Consider the following 19,375-nt stretch of genomic DNA (forward strand, 5'->3'; position numbering starts at 1 on the left):
TGCTGTAGCTCAACCACCGCCTCCACCTACCCACCCCTCCCTGGTAGGGTGCCACTTAAACCATCATCCCTCTAACAATAATAAAAATAAGTACCAATTTATGGGGAGTGAACAGTCCACGCTCTGCTATGGAAATGTGGAATTTCTGTTCGCTGGTTTAGGGCCGTCAACTGAGATGAGTGCTTCTGCAATGCTCATTTCAACAAGGAGATGCACACAGCAGGGGGACACATTTCGGCAAAGTGGCGCATGCCACCAACAACACGAGCCGTGGGTTCGAAAAATTACGCACGGTACCGCCGCTTGTGTACAAGGACGATCGTGCCACGAAGCGAGCACGGGGAACGGTTCGTGGCGTGCTGGAGACTTAACGGTGGTTGTGCGCCGCCCGTGCGTCTGTGTGTGTTTGCAGGGCAAGCGGGCGGCAGCTTCTCGCGCTGGGAGCACGCTCGCGAGCGCTACAAGGTGCGGCAGCATCGCGCCTCCGCCGACTGGACCTACGCAGGTAGAGTTCAAGTTCAAGTTAATTTATTAGGTGTAGCCCTGTGAGCCATTCGGCTCTCGAATCGGGTGCAACCGCAACAAACAAAAAACAAAAACATGAACAAAAAACATCTTAAAGAGCGCCAGGCCCGCAGCACGCCGACCCCGAGCTGTGATCGGAACGCCTTCACGTCAGCGTTTTGCTCGTCACCGGTGCAAACCTATTATTTTGTATCCGATGGCATTTACGAACGGCCGCTCACAACTTCTAGATGTATGCGTTGGCATTCTAGCCTTGCTGAACTCGTTCTGCACAGGTGCGATGTCATTCAGTAGCGCGACCTCCGCCGCCGTTGGAGGTCTTCACGACATCCCAAACTGCGGACGTGGCACGACACAAACAGCGTCACGCATTGTTGACGACTGTCTGCTAAGTTCGGCGGAGGGCTTGGAGAAATGCACGTGGCCACCGAGGTTGCTTTCGCGTGGCTCGACAATTACGCACGCGCTGAATGAAAATAGCGCCCCTGTGGCAGGCCACGCATTGCTGATGATGCTTGTTCGATTCGAAGCCTCTCCTAGACTATTTTGCCCCGACGAGTATTCCTGGGAGATACGAGATCAGGCAGGCGTATGTGCCAGTGAATTAAAAGTGATTCCTTTTGCAGGGATTTCACAAATATCCCTGACCTACTTATATTACGGTAACAGACCGAAACAACGCATATTCTAATTCGGAGCAAAAAAAAAACTCCTTTTGTTGATTGTGTTGCAATATCAGCCGCGTTGGCTTCCGGCTGCGGCTTGCAGGAATGTGTTTGCTCGGCTGCGATCATCGTAGATGTTCCGTCCCCCGCGTCTCTTTTGCCTCGCGAGGCCGAGCAGCGCGACAGCGCGGCTCGACGCGTCAACGGAGAAACAACAACAACCACAACAACAATCACAACAACGCCGAGCAGCGGCAATGCTCCAGAGGACCTGCACGCAAATTGACGAGCGCGCGCGCTGCAGGTTTACCCCCTCGTGATTGAATGCCTTGTGGCAATTCCGGGGGGGGTGGGGGGCTCACGATTTTAACCTGGAATCGACTTTCTGTTTATTTTTGTAAACATCGCTGTAGATGGCAGTGGTTCGCGTGGCTGCAGAGGTGGATGTAAGCCCGTTTACACGTGTATGGGTTCATGTAAGGACACCGCAGGGTAATTCATTAATACATTGTGGCTCGGGGGAAGAGTTGCTGGAGTGGGGGTGAGGAGGTGGATTACGGTTAGGGGCGGTTTAGGAAGAGAGAAGGTGATTGGTGGAGGAGAAGAGGAGGAGGAGGGGCAGTGAGAGAGAGAGAGAGAACCTTCCAGAAGGTTAGAGAAGGAATGGGTTGGGGGTAGGACGGGGGGGGGAGTATAAAAGGAGGGTGCGGTGAGACCATGGCTCCGTTGGGGCGGTGAATCCTCGTCCTGCGAGTGTGGCTGCTGTGGTGTGGCCAGAATGAAGTGACTTGCGCAAGAGACGATTCGTGCAGAATAATCCCCTTTCACATACGAGAAATAGAACACTGGAAAGGCTCGTATGTATTGCAGGTTTAAGATTAGATATTTATCCATTCACCAAGTGTTGAGACGATGGGGAAAGTTTGTCATCCACCCAGCCCTAGTAATTTATGACAATCGGGACGACTATTTCCCCCCCAAATGCACATGCCTATTGTGTTGTGAATTTCTGCATGGGTGTCTACGGGGCAGTGCAGTGTCTACAATAAGGTGACCTGCGTGCCCTCGCTGTGCAAGATTATGTGGGGCTATATTTAGGTCCACCTCCCGCTGGGGGGAGAGTGAAAAATACAATCGCATCTCAAATAGACCCAGAATTGTATGTCTCCTTGAAATCACTCTCGGTGGAAAAAAAAACAGCTTCAATTCATCAACGTGAAACTTGATCAATGCTTGGGGTTTGCAAGGGACGAACAATGCAATACAGCACCTCAGGAAAGTTTCATTGTGAAACATGGCAGTGTCAACCTGTTAAAACTCGTGCTTATTTGCATTGCCAGCCCTGTGTTCGTGGTGGCAATTCCACATGACTATGACAAGAGCCAATCGTCGCATAGGTCAGCAACTCTAAACACAGTTGGATTCTTTTTGTGGAACCTGAAAGGGTCATGTGCTGAGTCATGAATTGCACTTAAAATATTTTCAATTATGTTCAGGCATGCATTGTACCTGGTCAGTACTTCCTAGGTTTCTGTTGAAATTTATGAAAAAAATAATGCAGATTATTTTGTAATGAAAACCTCGCAGAGTCTAAAGCCCTTTATTGGGTAGGGTCTTGCATCGGAATGTTTGGCCAGTATCATGAACAAACATTTGGCATGTGAGATCAAACAGGAGTAGCCGGAAAAAAAACAACCTTACTCATATGACACAGAGCAACACAGATTCGATGCACAGAGCCACGCTAGCGGGTGGACCAAATATCTCGGCAGACTGCACCCATTGCCATGGTGCCTTCACCTCACACCTCACAGCCCTCGCAGCCACAAACGTAACCAGCCTCTCCATTCACACACCAAGCAGGCCTCGCCCGGCTTCACAACCCAGATCCCACGAGATGTCGCAGATTCCGGATGATTTGCTGATGCAGTTGATATGCAGCAACTCGACGGGCCGCTGTATATTTGGGGGTGCCGAGATGTTAACTACCTCGCGCGGTATACAAGAAGTCGTGGGTTCGATCCCGAACCTGATGCCTGTTGTATATTTGGAGTTTGCACGTTCTCCCCGTGGTTGCGTGGATTTATCTGAATCGTCCGGTGTTTTCCTCCACATATAGAAACGTTCGCTGAGAGTATCTGGCTGCTATAAATGTCCACGTGATGAGCCACTTCGTTGAGCTATCATTTGTGGCCAGGTGGCTTCTGAAAAAGAAGCAATACAGCTCAGTGGGCCTTACCTGGTGAATGAAAACATGGTAAAACATGTTTATTAATATATATAAAAAATCAGAGGTTGTGATGATAATGATGATGGCTGCGACTACGATGGTGACAATGAGTAATGAGAATGAACAACAACAACACGCCTATGGCTGTGTCTGCAGCAAGCACGAGGTGTACGTTTGTGAATTCCATCAAGTGAAGGGAAGCAATTGCTCTTTAAACCCAGGTGGGGTTGTCCGGACAGTGAATGCCTTGGCGCCACCACACTGGAGTCTTGGGCTATTTGCCGCAGGAAATGTCACCCGTCACAGTGTTGTGTGGTCATTTTGCATCGCGCAAAAATGTGTAAACCAAAGGACAAGGTTATTTTTGTTCAAGGGTCAGAGGGCACGCTGTCTGTTTTGTCTTTTAGGTAAACAACATAGCCGTGAATATTGTAGATTTTGAAGAAAAAAGTGTACTGGCGTTAGTGATTTTATTGGACCTTTGATACGACAGCAAAGGTTTTCTGATGAATCCTGACTAGTCTAAACATTTTAGTCCATAAATTAAAAAGCAACCAAAGAAACACAGAATAGTGTGTGTCTTGCCAAGTAAACATTAAATAGTTAATTCTAGTCTATAAGCCTGGATACTTTTGTTTTCTAGCAGCATTCGTCCCAAAATCTCCCGGCCGGCTTTGACCCATCAGCAGAATCAAGCCCCTGTGAAAGCAATGGGGCTGGGTTTGTAGAGGTTTTTGGTGACAGCGCTCTGTGAAAACCATGGGACACACGCTCTTTCATCTGTTCAGCAACTATCTCAAACGTTTGAGGTGCGATGCACAGAGAGACACTGACATAGTTTACACAGGAAATGGCAGCCTGCCCACCAGTTAAAAGTAACAAATGTTGCCTATCGTTCTACCGCGTCCGTCAAATCAATCCTTTCCCATTCCGACGACGTACGTGTACATACGTGTACGTCGTCGGTTTTTCTTTTAAAACGACGGCGCCGTGCCTCTCTGGATCAGGTGCATGGGGGAACCACCCTTTCAGCTTGCAGACGTCTCTGGATGGGAAGGGGTGAAGTGCCATTTCCCTTCAGTGCCGCATGTTTCCTCTTAACTACTTCGCGCTATCGATAAATCCTCCTCCCGAGTGCCTGCTTTCCCCTCGGCCCACCATTCTCTCTTATTGTCTTCCAGCAGGCCGCTGTCTCTCCCAATGACGCGCCCCATCCAATCCCATCACCACAATACCGCTGTCTTTCATCGTGCATTGCTCTTCGTCCACCCACTTTAGAACCCCGTCTCTCTCTCTCGTTGTCCAGCTCCACCGCGTCGCGGGTTGTGGTGCGTGCCAGCAATGTAGGGCTTTGCAGGTAGGGTTGGTGGCTCACAAGGAGATCCCATCCTGTATGTTGTGAACTTCTTTCGCGCCGTACGTAGCCAACCGTGCTAATCGGAGGTGCTAATCCTGTAGCACGACGAGGGAGTCAAACAAGTCGGTCACTGACCTATCTGTTAAGGATTTTTTGAAGGTATAAACTACAGTGTTTGTGGTTTGTATGGGTCATTCATTTACCTTCCATAAGCATAATAATCCATTGGCAATATAATAAACTGGCCTATGACCAAAATACCTGGACTGTGCACAATCTTATCAGACCTTGGAAGCTAAGCTGGGATGAGCCTGGATAGTAATTGGATGGATGACCAGGCATAAAATTGTCTCTCGTGGTGCTATGTTGGTAGCAGACAGTAGTGCAGCAAAATCAATTGTACTGCCCTGCGTTCCAAGATATACACTCCCCGTCTTTACCAGCCAGTACTGACCGGCGTGGTGAAGTATGGTCAAATAACGCCCACGACCCGCACAGCATGGGGAAGCCCTCATCCAGCAGTGGATTGACAACGTACAGTCGGCAAAACAACGCGAGCAGTGCCCTCCTGATGAAGATATTTAAAAAAAAAAGTTTTATCTTAAATCTTGTAACGTTCTTCACCGTCGCTGATATTCCACGGCAGGTCGTTGTGCAGCCATCCCTTCAGCAAAGAGCACGGCCAACGATCGTATTTTGTGGCAGCCCAGTGCCCGCGTTGAATTGTCATGAGATCTGCTCGTGCTGTCTCGGTCACTGCAGTTGTTTTTCATCGGCCAGAAGCTGCTCATGAGAGGTGAAATAGAATTAGGGTCGTGCCAAAGTAATAGCACATTACTTTATGATAAAAAAAATATGAAATTTATAACTTCACTGCTGTGAACATCCATGATGGGTTTTGTTGTTGTTGCAAACTGTCACTGCACATGGCTGGCTCTTAATTTTACCTTCAAACATTCATCTTGCACTTTCTAGGTAGGCATGTAGACTCATTATCTCTGAGCCAGTCTATGCTCGAGTTTTATCCGAAACAGATACTCAAATTCTACATGAGCCTGAGGCTCCTGTGGGCTCGAGCTAAACCTACAGCTAATATTGCTACAATAACGCACGTTACTCTTCCCTTGGCCTGCTGGAAAAACACAACCTCACGCTGCCTTCGTGCCATTGCCCTATGCAAGCCCTCTCGCTGACTAACCTGTCCTGTCCTGTCGTGTCAAGCGTCACCACACTACGGCCTCCCGCTACATTGCTTGCTTATCTACACAGTGGCCGTACTCTCCGACAATCGCTGACCGAGACGTTTACCTCAATATCTTACGGCATATTTCTTAGCAAAATGACAAAGTGTAATATTGTTTTAATGTCCTTCTGTTGCGCATGACATCGGAGCTATAGTAATATTCTTTCATTATCGTCATACGTTTTTTTCTTTAAGATACCTGCGTGGAAAGTCTTGAGGCGCTCCAAAGGTTTTGACTTTTGAAATCCCATGCGCACACACACGGGTTAAAGAAATCCAGAAACAAATTACGGTAAGCATCATCAACAAAGATTACATAGCGTAACGACGTTCTACTCAACATAGAGTGCTGCAGATTGAGCGCTCGATGGGAAGTCTAACATTACCGGCTTTCAGACGATGTATTAATTAAGAATAAGTTTTACTATTTCTGGCACTACAACAGGAGGTGTTAAGATTTCGATTTAAAGCTTTCGTGACTGCAGGGATTCATATGCTTGGTTCTTTCGGTAAAGTCACGTAGAAGGGAAATAATAAAATAATAAAAATATTAAACAATCAAATTCTCACGACGTTTCGACTGCAACACAAGCAATCATCATCAGAAAGAACTAAGAATATGTGTTAAGCTGTTCAAACACCAAATAGAAACCTTTTGCAAGGAATCGAGTCTGCATTAAGCACACGTACTTGTCATAAACATGCGAACAAACATGGCTCTATAATATCTGGCATTGCCTTGAAACTGATTGGCCTACACCAGAGACAGCAGGCTTCTTTAGGGCCTAGTCTCACCAGTGTCAGACCAGAGAAGGCCAAGAGACCATTCGCCTATTGGCGTTGTTTGCTTGGCTAGTTTATATTATAATCAGAGCATGTTTTTGTTTGCATGTTCACCACAAGTACGTGTGGTTAATGCAGACAGGATTCCTCCCAAAAGGTTTCTATTTGGTGTTTGAACATCTTAACTCCTGTTTTAGTGACAGAAAGGGTAACACTTATTCTTATTATTTCATCCTTTGATATTGGCAACAAAGGTTCCATTTTGATGTATTAATTGTGACACCGTCAAGGTAGACACCACATGCTCTGGGGCAACGAGTTTTATAATTGAGGAGCAAAAACCGTGAAAGTTTAATCTAAAGCTTGAACGTGACAGCTGCTAGGTGAGCCGTCTTGATGAGTTTAGTGACAATATTTACATCCAGCCCGGTGGGCACTGTGACACGGGACGTCCCCAATGCACCGTCTGAGTTAAAATCTCTGTCAGCGAATGACTCCCTGCAGGGTCAATGAAACGAAGCACCACTTTAAAGGAAGTCAACAGTGATTGTGCTGTGGAGAAACTGGCTCCAGCTTATCAGAAACTGCACCCTCAACGACTGTCTCATAGGCAGCCAACAACAGATGAACAACAAGCCCCAATGGTTGTTTAAACGTGGAGATGATATTGACTTTTTTTATAAATTAATACGTCTTGCTTTTTTTTTGTTCGAGCACATCTCTGGGCCCTTCGCAGAATCTTGTAAATCCGTTTGCTGGCCACACAAGGATTGGTGATGGCGGTGGTGGAAACCTTGACTGAGATTTGAACTCATGTTCTACCGATCTAACAAGGCTGCAATGTTTTCAGTTGTCTCCTCTGGCACGGCCATAGGGTGGGTTTTTGTCAGTGAGTGGGAAGATTTAAAACAAAACATGTTTTGCCTGTAGCAGTAACATCACTCATGCAGATTGAGGGTTGTGTTCATTCTCACGATTACTGTACTCTACATCTATCAAGCTCAGTGACAAATTGGAAATGGCACGTGCGGTGCAGGTGGGTGTTTGCACAGCTGCAGTACACAATTATAGACACACAGAGGTCTGCCACCTGAAAATATGAAGAAAAAAGTCTTCGCAGCTAACGGAGCTCACTATGTCTTGTTGTGGAAAATATTGGGCAATGGAATTAATGGGCAACGTTTGCTGGTCGCACAAGGATGATAATGATGATGGTGGTGGTGGAAACCTTGACTGAGATTTGAAGTCATGTTCTTATGGTTTAGGGCTCTTTTGCTGGATATCATCTGGGCGAATGCCTGACTGTAAAGCTATCATGCTCTCCTCTATTTATCCAACTGTCTCTAGCCAGTTGCAGAAACTACCTTCAGTGAATGTCTACTAAATTCTCCTAATTCGGATAGGAATCTAAGACAATGTATCACTTCGGTTGTTACAAGGAACTGACCACTCGCTGGAACTCAAATATCCTCGTTCCGACATTTCGCTCACCCCAAAGACCGTCCACGTTTGAAACGCAAAGCCTTGCCACGATCTTCACCAAGCTTCATTTCAGTGTACACAGTTCATCGATGCGTGCCCCAAAGAATCGTCTAAAATTATCTCACGCGTATTTTTTAATGCGAATAACAAATTAAAACGTACAATTGCATTTATTTGAAAAATTCTAATCGGCCCATGTTTTCTAGCCCTGTTCCTGTTCACTCTTTGTGTCTTCGCCGCCCGGTTAATATTTGAGCAGAGGCCTCGAATTACAAAGAGTCAACACGCGGGGCACGCAAGCCCCGGCGAGCCGGTAATTGCGGGCGAAATTGCGGATCGGAGGGGCGCCCCTGTGATGTGGCCGCGATAAAACTCCCCTCGCGGAGCCACGGAAGGAAATGAGGTCTCTGGCGAGAGAAAATGAGGTTGCGGGAGGTCAGCCCTGAGCCTGACCGTGAAAAGAGATAATACACCGGGGCCCACTCCAGGCAAGAGGGCACGGGTTCACATCGTCCGGTCCGGGTTTGCGAAATCTGAACCCTTACGGGACATGCAAACTTGCGGCAGTTGCACGCGCTCCTCGCGTGTCAATGCAGCAGACGGCGTGTGGCAGTCCCTTGACTCGTGGCCGGATTGGCTGCAGCCTCCGATGAGCACGGTTCGTTATGCACGGTGCGAAAAAAGTTCAACGTGCACACGTGCGTACGACCTGTCGCAGGGAGTTTAAGCACCGGTGCTGCTGCCTCCAGGAGAGAGTCCGAATCTCGGCGGGTGGCGCAGTGTGGTTGACACGGGCCCTGTCTAATGTCACCGCTTGTGCGTCGCCTGGCGTCTGGGCCCCCTGTGGGCCGAGCTGCCTGGTGCAGCTGCACCGCCTGCACACTCCGTAGCTACGCGACTCATTCCCATTGCAGTGGCAAACCAGCATCTGCGAAGTCGAGAGCTTGCCTCGCGAGTGTCAACGACTGCAGGCTCTAGCAGAAGGAAGGAAGTGATGGCGATGTGTGGTGGTATCGTTGGCATGGGCCATGATGACCTTGACCTTGCTGGACAACTCCGTGTACGCCGACATTCGAAGATCCGTCAGCAATCGTATGAGTAGTTCACTCGGAATGCGCCCAACATGGTCAGCCTGCACAAGCTAAGCGGGGGCCTGGATGGGTGACCGCTTGCGGGCAACAGATGGCAGTGCAGCCAAATGTATATATAGTTGTACTGTACTATGCTCCCCGCCTTCACAAAAACCCACGTTGACCAGCGTGAAGTACGGCCAAGTAACCTCCGTGACCCGCAATGCGTGGAGTGGCCCTCATCCAGCAGTGGATTGCACAAGATCGCTGCACAAAGTACACATTCCGACCGTTATTTCCTGCTTTCCATAACAAGGCGCGTTGGTATCTACGGACATAAAGGCGCCTTACAAATGTAAAGTGTCGTCGATACATCGAATTGCTGCGCCACCTTTCGTGCCATCAGAAACCACCCAAGCCTCGGCAAATGAACCTCGTGCATCGAGCAGAGCAAATGTTGGCCCGCGCCAAACAACGCGAGCACACGGCGGCAGCACAATAATTGAATTTGCTTGAGCAAAGCGTTGCTCTGACTGCGAGTGGCACTAAAACAGCTGGTGGGCGATGCTAAATCAGTTGGCTTGTGCGGAGTCCGTGGGACTGTTTGATCGCAAAGCGTCATCGCTCTGCGAGAGCGGCGAAGCTGCTCCTCTTGATGGGGAGCGGGGGGCCCAATGGTTTCCATTCTGCACCAAGTGAACGCTTCCAATTCTTTTCATCACCCCCCCCCCTCCCCAAAGCCTCCGCCAGTGATTGCTGGCGGCGTATTGCGCAGCGCTGCGGGACGGCTGTGCGGGGTTTCGTGCACCGCACTGTGAACCCAACCACCGGAGGTTCGATTCATCCCCCCCCAACCCTCGCCAGGGCTAACGTCGTTGACAAGTGACATCCATGTGAACCTGTCATGGCCGCTTCCCCCCCCCACACCCCTCCAGCCACCACGACCATCATGGTGAAGGGGAGTCAAAGAGAGACTCCGTCACCGACGCACAATTGGGGAGGCCTTCATCCAGCAGTGGATTACCGGGCATCTGTGACAAAGAGCTTCATGGCACTTCGGATTTCTCCAGGATAAAATAAAGATTCTGATTCTCAAAGGCCTGTGGAGTATGAGCAATTTCAGAACCACGTTGTTCAGTCGGGGTCTCGTGACTCGTTACACCGAGTCATTCGATTGCCGCGATCTGAGGATCACGATTTGATTCTAGCATCGATTCTGTTGTTCACTTTGCGGTGAATGTCGCGGCCCCTAGTGGCCGGAAGGGATCATGGGAACCGATGACACGCGGCATACGAATTGACGGAGTGACGAAATCGGTTCGTGCGCAGATAATAAGCGGATTTTGACAGCTCAGGATCGTGGAGTGGATTTCCCATGGCTGATGACGACGACGATTATATATGAATTGAGAAACATTGATTCTTGCACACACAATTCGATGCACGTATCGTGACCTGAAGAATCAATCATCGTGGGTGAGTCGATACATCCCTTTTGCTCCATCCGTGACGTTGTTTGCACGTGCCACCGAGCGATGGAGTGTCAGAGTGTTTCACTCGCAATTGGAAGGTTTAGATTTCAAATCCTGCTTGACATTAACACCGTACATCGTCGGTTTAACACGTAGCAGGCTTTCGCGACCAACATCATCCATAATAGAGGTTGTTTTGGGGGGTTAGATCGCATAAATATAAATGTGCCGTTAAACCCGCCACCACCTGAAACAGCCAACTAGTAAGGGTTGTCACGTAACAGAACGTGCCAATTCGTGACTAGTACAGCACGCCGATGTGTTGGAGAGCAAATCCACAACATTTACTATTTGAATGCTGTGAAGTTTCGCTGGTAATTGCGTCCGGCATCATCGGGCGATTTTACCAGAAAAAAACCCTTTATCGTGAGTCATATTGGTTACGAAAGCCTATGTGTCAAGTTGACAGGCCTCTAAACATTACCTGCAGTAAAGTTATAAACAACCTGGGAGTTTCGTCCATTCAGGGAAATTGGCAGGTGAAACAATATATATATTTTTTTCCAGGACGTAATGAATCGTCTGTCGGGTTCACTTAAAAATGATGACCTTCCTTTCATGACTAGTATCACCCACGTGCTTTTCATAAATCATGCAGTGAATGTCAACGGGTTCTCACTTGGTTGATTAAACGGCAGCAGTCAATCATTCAATCAATGCGGTCTCAGCTGGCTAAACAAACGCCGCTTTGAAACCGCACCATTATTGACATAATTATAATCATGCCACTTTTTGCCGACCCAATCTAACAGGAAACGTGATGGATGCAGGAAAACCACCGCACGCTATTCTTTGCCAATTGCCACTTGCAATTGTCTACGTGCATATAACTGCGCGTGCATTTCGTGTAGCGGAAAACCACATTTTGTTGGAAATTGAAATCTGCATAGAATAGAAATACACAATATTGTGGGATGTTGCCGCAGTGTATAATCGTAGCGGACTGGACTTGCGATCCAGAGGTCGCCGGTTCGATCTGCGGGCGCGACAGTTGAGACGGTGGTGCAGGTTTATTAACCCCCGCCACCGCCTCTGTTGTCCACCCAGCAGAATAAAAGGGTTCAACGTCACAGTGAGTCAATCGGCAGTTAACGCGTGGTCGGGTACAGTGTGTGTACTCACACCTCCTTCCACGACATCTGTCAATCCTGCAAGAGCACTCTACGGGACGTCTGGTAAATGCATTATTACCAAGCCGCAGCGTGTACGAAATTATTTGGCATGTGTCGGTACCGCAAGATTCGACCGTGTCCATCTGGTGCTCGGCGAGCTGCATTGGCTTCCAGTTGCCGAACGAATACATGATGAGGTCACGCTTGTTACATACGAAGTGCTTTCCACAAATGAACCACAATACCTTGCTGATCTCAAGGAGAATAAACCATCACGCGAACTCCGGTGGTCATCCTCGCACTGGCTTGTGGCTGGCCATCGAACTAAGATGGTCACCGCATCGCGTTATTTCAGATGCGCTTCTGCGGCCGTCTGGAACGCTCTTCCTGCTGATATTAGGAAGCCACTGGAGTTATGCACATTAAAATCTAGATTTAAAAAATAATTTTTTTTAAACGGCTTTTTGTATTTCGTTTGTTGTCCTTCCCCCACACCTCCGATTAGCACGGTTGGCTACGTACGGTGCGAAAGAAGTTAATCGTACATACATACGTGGAAGAGTAGGCCAAATGCACTCGAGTGGGGCGCTCTGGAGCTCCCTCTCGTGTCGGCCCTTCTGCCACTCGTGGTGTGAGAAATGAATTTCTGGGCTACGCCTTTCCCTGCCCATGATGTGCACAAAGCTATTACGCGTGAGCTTTGGCAGAATTATGAAACCGTGAATCATAATCGACTACTTATTTTTGTGTAGTTATTTAAGAGTAAAAAAAAACTTTCTTTACGTCAATTTTCAGTCCGGAATTTACCCTTTGCTTAAATGACTGCTCCTTCCATCATCAGCCACTCCCTGGCGATAGATTGCGATTTTCAATGTGTCTGCACATTTTTGTAGGTTTATCTACTCCGTATAAAATGGCACGGGCATTAAGGCAATGAGACAGATTCTAGTGCAGCATTAGCCTGGAGTCTAGGGGTGTGGTTAGTCGTGCCTGTGTTGGAGCATTGATCAGCACAGAACCACATTAATCTGGGTTCAAACGTGGGATTCGGCCACGTGCGATGCATCCAGATTCCCAAATGTGGCAACTTTGAATGTCCTCGTGCATTCGCGAACAATTGTGAAAATAATATGCAGAGTGCGTTTGAGAGGAGCCGTCTCTGGAGGACCCGTCTCTGGAGAGCTTTTAAGGGGCGCCGTGTAGGATCGGAAAAGGGGGATCCATTTAAGTGACTCCACAAGTAGATCAAGAGTGAAATCTCCCGGAGCTTTTCCCAAACGCAATGGAAGGCTTTTTGTGGCCGTCGTAGTTAAGTTCTGAAAGGGATTGTTTCATCTCGTGAAAACGTCACTCAAGTCCACAATAAAGTTTTTTTTGGGGGGGTTACATTGCGTACATATGTGTCGTTAAATCCACCAACATCCGACAGCCAACTAGTAAGGATTGTCACGTAAACAAAACGTGGCACGCGAAAGCAGAGCGACTCTACGCTGGCCATTCTCTGAACCAGCAGAAAATGCAACCATAAATCATAATCGACTTCCTACTTTTAGGCAAGTAGTTATTTAAGAGTAATTCTTTTTTCTATGTCTGAACCCCGCGTGCAGGCACAGTCTTGCAACATTTCCTCCCAACCCCGACGTGTTTTTTGAAGGAATGAAAGTACCGCCTCTCAACGAAAACACCCGCGGGCTGAAACCAGCCATCCTCCCTCCCTCCATCACGAGTTTCTCGGTGGCATTTCAGTTTCTCTCGGACCAAAGAAACCTCGCCCAACCGCTGCGTTCGCATCGGCGTTCGTACACCGTAGTCATCGTCAGCCACGATCGATCCACCGCTGGATGAAGGTGCTATTCGAGTCGTTGCCATATCTCGTGGCTGCTGCTGCTGCTGCTGCGATGTAATGCTCTTGGCCACCTGCACCCGGGCTGATTTCATTGCTCCGGCTTTCGCAGTTGACGTCCTCTTGGGCGAGTCCCCTCCCTTGGCTGCTACTTCGTCATTAATCTCGACCACAGGCCCGAGCCAGCGTGTACCCTTGTTTCTATAAGTCAATAAAGATGCATCTCACGTCCGTCCGTTCTGTATGTCGATGTTTTCGACTTTGCACCTCTCAGTGTGATTGCAATCGTGCATCTGTCCACGCTTCTTTGTCCACGCTTCTCTGTTCACGCTTCTTCGCCTGTTTAACACGGAGGCTTTCGCGACCAATATTATTCATAATAAACGTTTTTGGGGTAGATCGCGTTATTTATAAATGTGTCGTAACCCTCCACCACCCGACATGGCCCATCAGTAGAAAAGTATCACGTTGACAAAAGACAAATAGTTCACTACTTTAGCCCACCGGTGTGTTGAAGAGTGAATCCACAGCATTTAGTAGTGAACTATTTGTCTTTTGTCAACGTGACACTTTTCTACTGATGGGCCATGTCGGGTGGTGGAGGGTTACAAACACATTTTTAAGTAACGCGATGTAACCCAAAAACGCTTCTTCACCTGTCCACGCTTCTTTGTGCGCTCTTCAGATTATTCCGTTTCTTTCCCCCATGCAATCGAAAACCCCAGCGGGATACGGATCCCTGTGTCAGTTAATGAAGGCAGAGCGAGATCAACATGAGCAGGCTTGAAGCCGAACTTGATCGGTTAAGCAACCCACTACTTTGCTTTAAGTAGACAGTAGAATACAACTCAGTGTTTACACGTACATTGTATACTATGTATATGTTCAACTTCTATCGCACCGTACGTGTGGTAGTAGAGCAGGTAGCATTAAGACTCGGGAAAGCTTTCCTGGCTAAAAAAAGAAAAGTATTGCTATTACCATTAGCCAGATGGTCAAATAATTGATCTTGTTATGTTGTTACTACGCTGTATATAAAAAAAATCCCACGATGATGAACGTGGTGGTGCTGCGAGCGGTCTGCACATGGGGCTCAGCGGGGATATTCTATTTGAAATGACAGTGACCCACATTTTGAAAAGAGATTCATTTTTTTTTAAAGGCAACAGAAAATATTCTCCTGGCTTTCCAACTTTCTCAAACTTCCTCATCGCGATTGCAGTCACCACTTTGAATGGCCCCAGGCACTGTCACGATTTCAATTAGCAAGTGAAACAAAGCGTCATGTGAGCACGGCAGCCTGTGAGTCTCGCCTTCTCGACTCCCCGCTTCTGGGAAGCAAGGAAGGAGGGAGGCTACCTCGAGCGTGTTTAAGTGCGGACGATTTGCCGTGCTGGGCAAGTCCACGCATGGATTGGCTCGCGTCGCTCCCATCGCCAATGCGCGCTGGGGTAGCGCCATTTGGATGCAAATTTCCGATTCTGTACAGAAAAAAGGGACAAAAATGGTCTCGCGCGCACGCACACCACACACACCACACACACACAAAGACAAAGATCCCCCGTGTAGCCAGAACAGACTTTAGGGGCAAGTGCTCCACACACACCACACACACACAATGCCGTCCACTGTTGAAGGACCTTTGCCGATTTGTGTAAATCCCGCACGCAGACGCGCCTGCCTTTTTGTTGCGATCGCAGCTCGCGGAGCGACTTGCAAGGGGAGCCACCGAGAGAGAGAATTATGGAAATGCGATCGTGCGTGTGTATGTGTGCGTGTGTGTGGTGTGTGTGCACGTGTGTGGGAGGAGCGGTCTCTTAAGACTATATGGGGGATCTTTGTCTTTGTGAGGAGTGGTGGTGTAGCGGTGAGCGCTACGAACCTGGCCACCCGAGTTCGATTCCCACTCACGGCCAACACCCAGCGACGATTATCTGAACCGGTCCTGGCCTCCCCTAGGGTCGACTCGGCCTCATAAGTACCGAGTACCTGGTGCGGTGTGCAAACATCGCCACTGGAAAGACAAAGGCGGCCGAGCGTGGTGCTCGCCACCCACCCCCTCGTGTGCCATGCCGGCCTTGATAGGTGCTCGCTACGAGCACTTGCCCCAACAGCCTGTTAGAGGCTACACGGGGGATCCTTTGTCTTTGTGCGTGCGAACAACAGACAGGCATACTCTTTGGCTCTTTCGGTAAAGTCACGTAGGTAGAAAAAATAATAACACGTGATCTATTATTTTTTCTACCTACGTGACTTTACCGAAAGAACCAAAGAGTATGGATTCCTGCAGTCACGAAAGCTTCGAATCAAGATTGAACAGGCAGGCAGGCGGACGGTGAAGACGTGCGGACGGGAACTTGAAGCCGTGCCCAGTGGCCCTTTTGATTTGACTCTGCTGAATGAAGCGGGTCTCCTGAATCTGGCTCAGTCAACAGGCTTTGCGGTCTGCGGTTGACAGCGTGAAATGAGAACGGCTGCCCCGTGGAGGGCGATGACGCTCGCCGGGCCACTGACGCCACCGTGAGCCACGGGGCTCTGGGCTCGGACGAGCCGGGCGCTCGTGCGTGCTCGCAAGCGTGCTTCCATTTGTCAACGTGAGAAGCTGTGCGTTGCGCTTTCGCGATCGCGCGCAGAACGGCACCCGGCTCAACCCGAGAATGCGCATCGGACGGCTGTGCTGCACAACCGGCAAAACAAAACAAAAAACACCTGCGCCGTCGCATCGATAGAGACGATTAAAAGTGTGGCCTTGTTCAAACATGAGCATTGGGCCGGCGATGCTCAAATCTGCCGGCTGCCCTCAACGCCATGAGTTAGACGTTCCACATTCTTATGGCAGGGCCCCTCGCTCCATTGTTGACTCTCTATTCGGCGAAAACTAATGTTTATCCAACCCACAGGGATGATGGGCTGAGTGGGGCGCCTTGATAGTGAGATGTTAACTCCCTCGCCTGGTATGCAGGAGGTCGTGGGTTCGATCTAGACCCTGACGCCTGCTGTATATTTGGAGTTTGCTAGTCTCTCCTCGTGGCGGTGTGGATTTTTCTTTCGGGTTTTCCCTCCACATTTAGAATCAACGTGCATTTAGAGTATTTGGCTGTTATAAATTTCCACACGATGATAAGCCACTTCGTAGAACTATCATTTGTGATAGCCAGTTGGCTTCTGAAAAATAGCTAAATAGGTCAGTGGGCCTTACCTGTTAAAATGTAAATTGTGCGAGTTAGTTATAGTTTGAGTAGAAACAAGACTGGGATTTGAACTCTGCATGCTTCTGATTGGCAGGCAAAGCTCATTTACCGGGATGACTCAGCCACGTCTTTTGCAGCACGGCCAAGGGAATCTGTGACTATTTGGGAACAGTCGTTGCCACATAGGCACACGTTACATGTCACATGTTACATGTCACATGTCACATGCGCAGCCCCTTTGGAAATCCACTGTTGGACGAGGGCCTCTGTAAGCCTCGCGGGTCATGGCGGTCACGTGACCATAGCTCACTGGTTACAACTAGCTCGTAAAAGTGGGGCAGCTCAAGACTTAGGAGCATAGAAGTAAAGTATAACAAAGGATTGTGCTGCACTGCCTTATGCTGCCCCATAACGTATCCCAGCAGTCTATAATGCCTGTCTGTTATGCATGGTTGTCTGTTATCTAAGCACTATTCAGGCTCAAACTCTGCTTAGCTTCGGAGATCTGACGAGGTCGGGTGCATTATGGGTGATGTGGTCACAAGCGGGAACGGTTGGCGATGTTGCGTCAAGTTGCATTGAGCCCGAACACCGCTACACAAAACGCTGGCTTCAATTAGTGATCATTTCTCCAGGTATTTAACGGTAACTTCCAAACAGACTGCGTGCGCCCCGTGTGTTTTGGTAATTGCCGGTGTAATTAATTACCAACGAAGTTGTAGGAATTACGGCACATATAAATAAAATTATATTTTATCTTCGTCAAGGTCATGGGTATTGTTTGCAATTTTTCTTCTCAATTTGTACGCGCACAGGGCAGGCAGAACATCGCAACGCACTAGATTTATTTCAGAGTCACCTGGCAGCCCTCCTTGTACAGATACGGATAACGGAAGGTTGGGCTTGCCTGCCCGTGGGTATTTGTCTCCCAAGACAGAAAGATTAACACGTCTGGTCACCGTCATCATCAACTGCCGTCCTCCCGATCCCTCACAGTCCCGAGAGATAGACATCGGAACGCATTGATCAGGGGACCAAATGCAAATGGGTGACATCTCGTCGACCGTGCTACGATAAGTGGACTTGGTGGGCAGGACACGTCGCGAGGAGGCTTGATGGCCGACGGACGGGACTGGTGATGGGATGGCTCCTGAGAGCCTCATCGCTCCAACTCTCGACCGTGGAGTTGGAGCGATGATATCCGTTCGTGTGCACAAGTGGTGAGAATAGTCCCAGGGAAATAATAGACGGTCGAGTCTTCAGGCTCTTGCACAGGAGAGGGTCCTGTGCTTGGGATCTTTGGCTATTACAAGAGTGAGGGGTTAATTTTTGCACGTGCAAGCAAATCAGATTTCCGTGACACACAAAGTGCTTGCCACAAATGAACCACAATACCTCGCTGATCTCGTCACGGAGGATAAACCATCACGTGGACTCCGGTCGTCCTCACAGCAGCGGATTTTGACTGGCCATCGAACAAAAACAGTTAATGCATCGCGAAACATTTAAATGCGTTTCTGCAGCTGTCTGGAACACTCGTCCTTACGATATTAGGAACCCATTGCAGCTATGCTCTTTCAAATATAGATTGAAAATTAATTTCTGTAGAACTGCTTATCGTGTTTAGTTGATTGTCCTTCCCCGCACCTCCGATTAGTGCGGTTGGTTACGTATGGTGCGAACGCAGCTCAACATCTAGACACACCACGCATAGAGACGGTGGAGGCATTCTACTTGCTGTGCTGCCTTCTGCGGGACATCTTGTGGTTTGCATTCACCTTTGAGCAGAGGGGTAGCTCCGTAGATCCAAATGCAGCTCATTTGTCAGAAAGTTCAGCCCTCTGCACTGTTTGGGATTTAGTAGTTTTTGGGCTGTCTCCCACACTGAATTTCCTATGACACGGACACACACAATGGCTCACTTCATGCGCGCCCTCTACCTTGCCCTTTGCTTGGCTTGCGGAGAACATTATACTGTAAGTGGGCTGTGATTAAATCGACACTGACACGCACAAAGGGGTGCAGTTGGATCCGCTGAATTTGTAATGTCCTTCAGGACCAAAAGACATCTGACAAAAAACTCATCACGTTCGTCAATAACGCTGCTCCCAGAGAAGAGACGTTATATCGCGGGGCGACGTTTCAAGCAATGGCCCTTCCGCATGTTTCTCTCTGCTGTGAAGAAGGGCCATTGCCTGAAACGTCGCTTGTTATAAATGATCTTCCCCTTTAGGGCAGGCGGTGTTCCTGACGTGAGCAGTGGGGTTTCCGTGGTTTGTGCTCGTGCACCAACGCCAGTACAGGACCCACGCGTGTGGTCCGTTCGATTCGCCGTTCGGGGT

The 19,375-nt window shown here is 48.8% G+C and overlaps 1 protein-coding gene across 3 annotated transcripts in view; it reads left to right on the forward strand.

The window, feature by feature from the left end:
- The window catches only part of LOC144729472 (receptor-type tyrosine-protein phosphatase gamma-like), a 153,751-nt gene that overhangs the window by 36,269 nt on the left and 98,107 nt on the right, over positions 1–19,375 (forward strand). For all 3 annotated transcript variants that reach the window (XM_078609792.1, XM_078609793.1, XM_078609791.1), the window contains exon 2: positions 413–505. In XM_078609792.1, the coding sequence (XP_078465918.1) occupies positions 413–505 (93 nt within the window). The remainder of the gene's footprint in view (positions 1–412; positions 506–19,375) is intronic.

The sequence above is a fragment of the Lampetra planeri genome, chromosome 32 (genome assembly GCF_965212315.1).
Source record: "Lampetra planeri chromosome 32, kcLamPlan1.2.h2, whole genome shotgun sequence".
Classification (NCBI taxonomy): domain Eukaryota; kingdom Metazoa; phylum Chordata; class Hyperoartia; order Petromyzontiformes; family Petromyzontidae; genus Lampetra; species Lampetra planeri.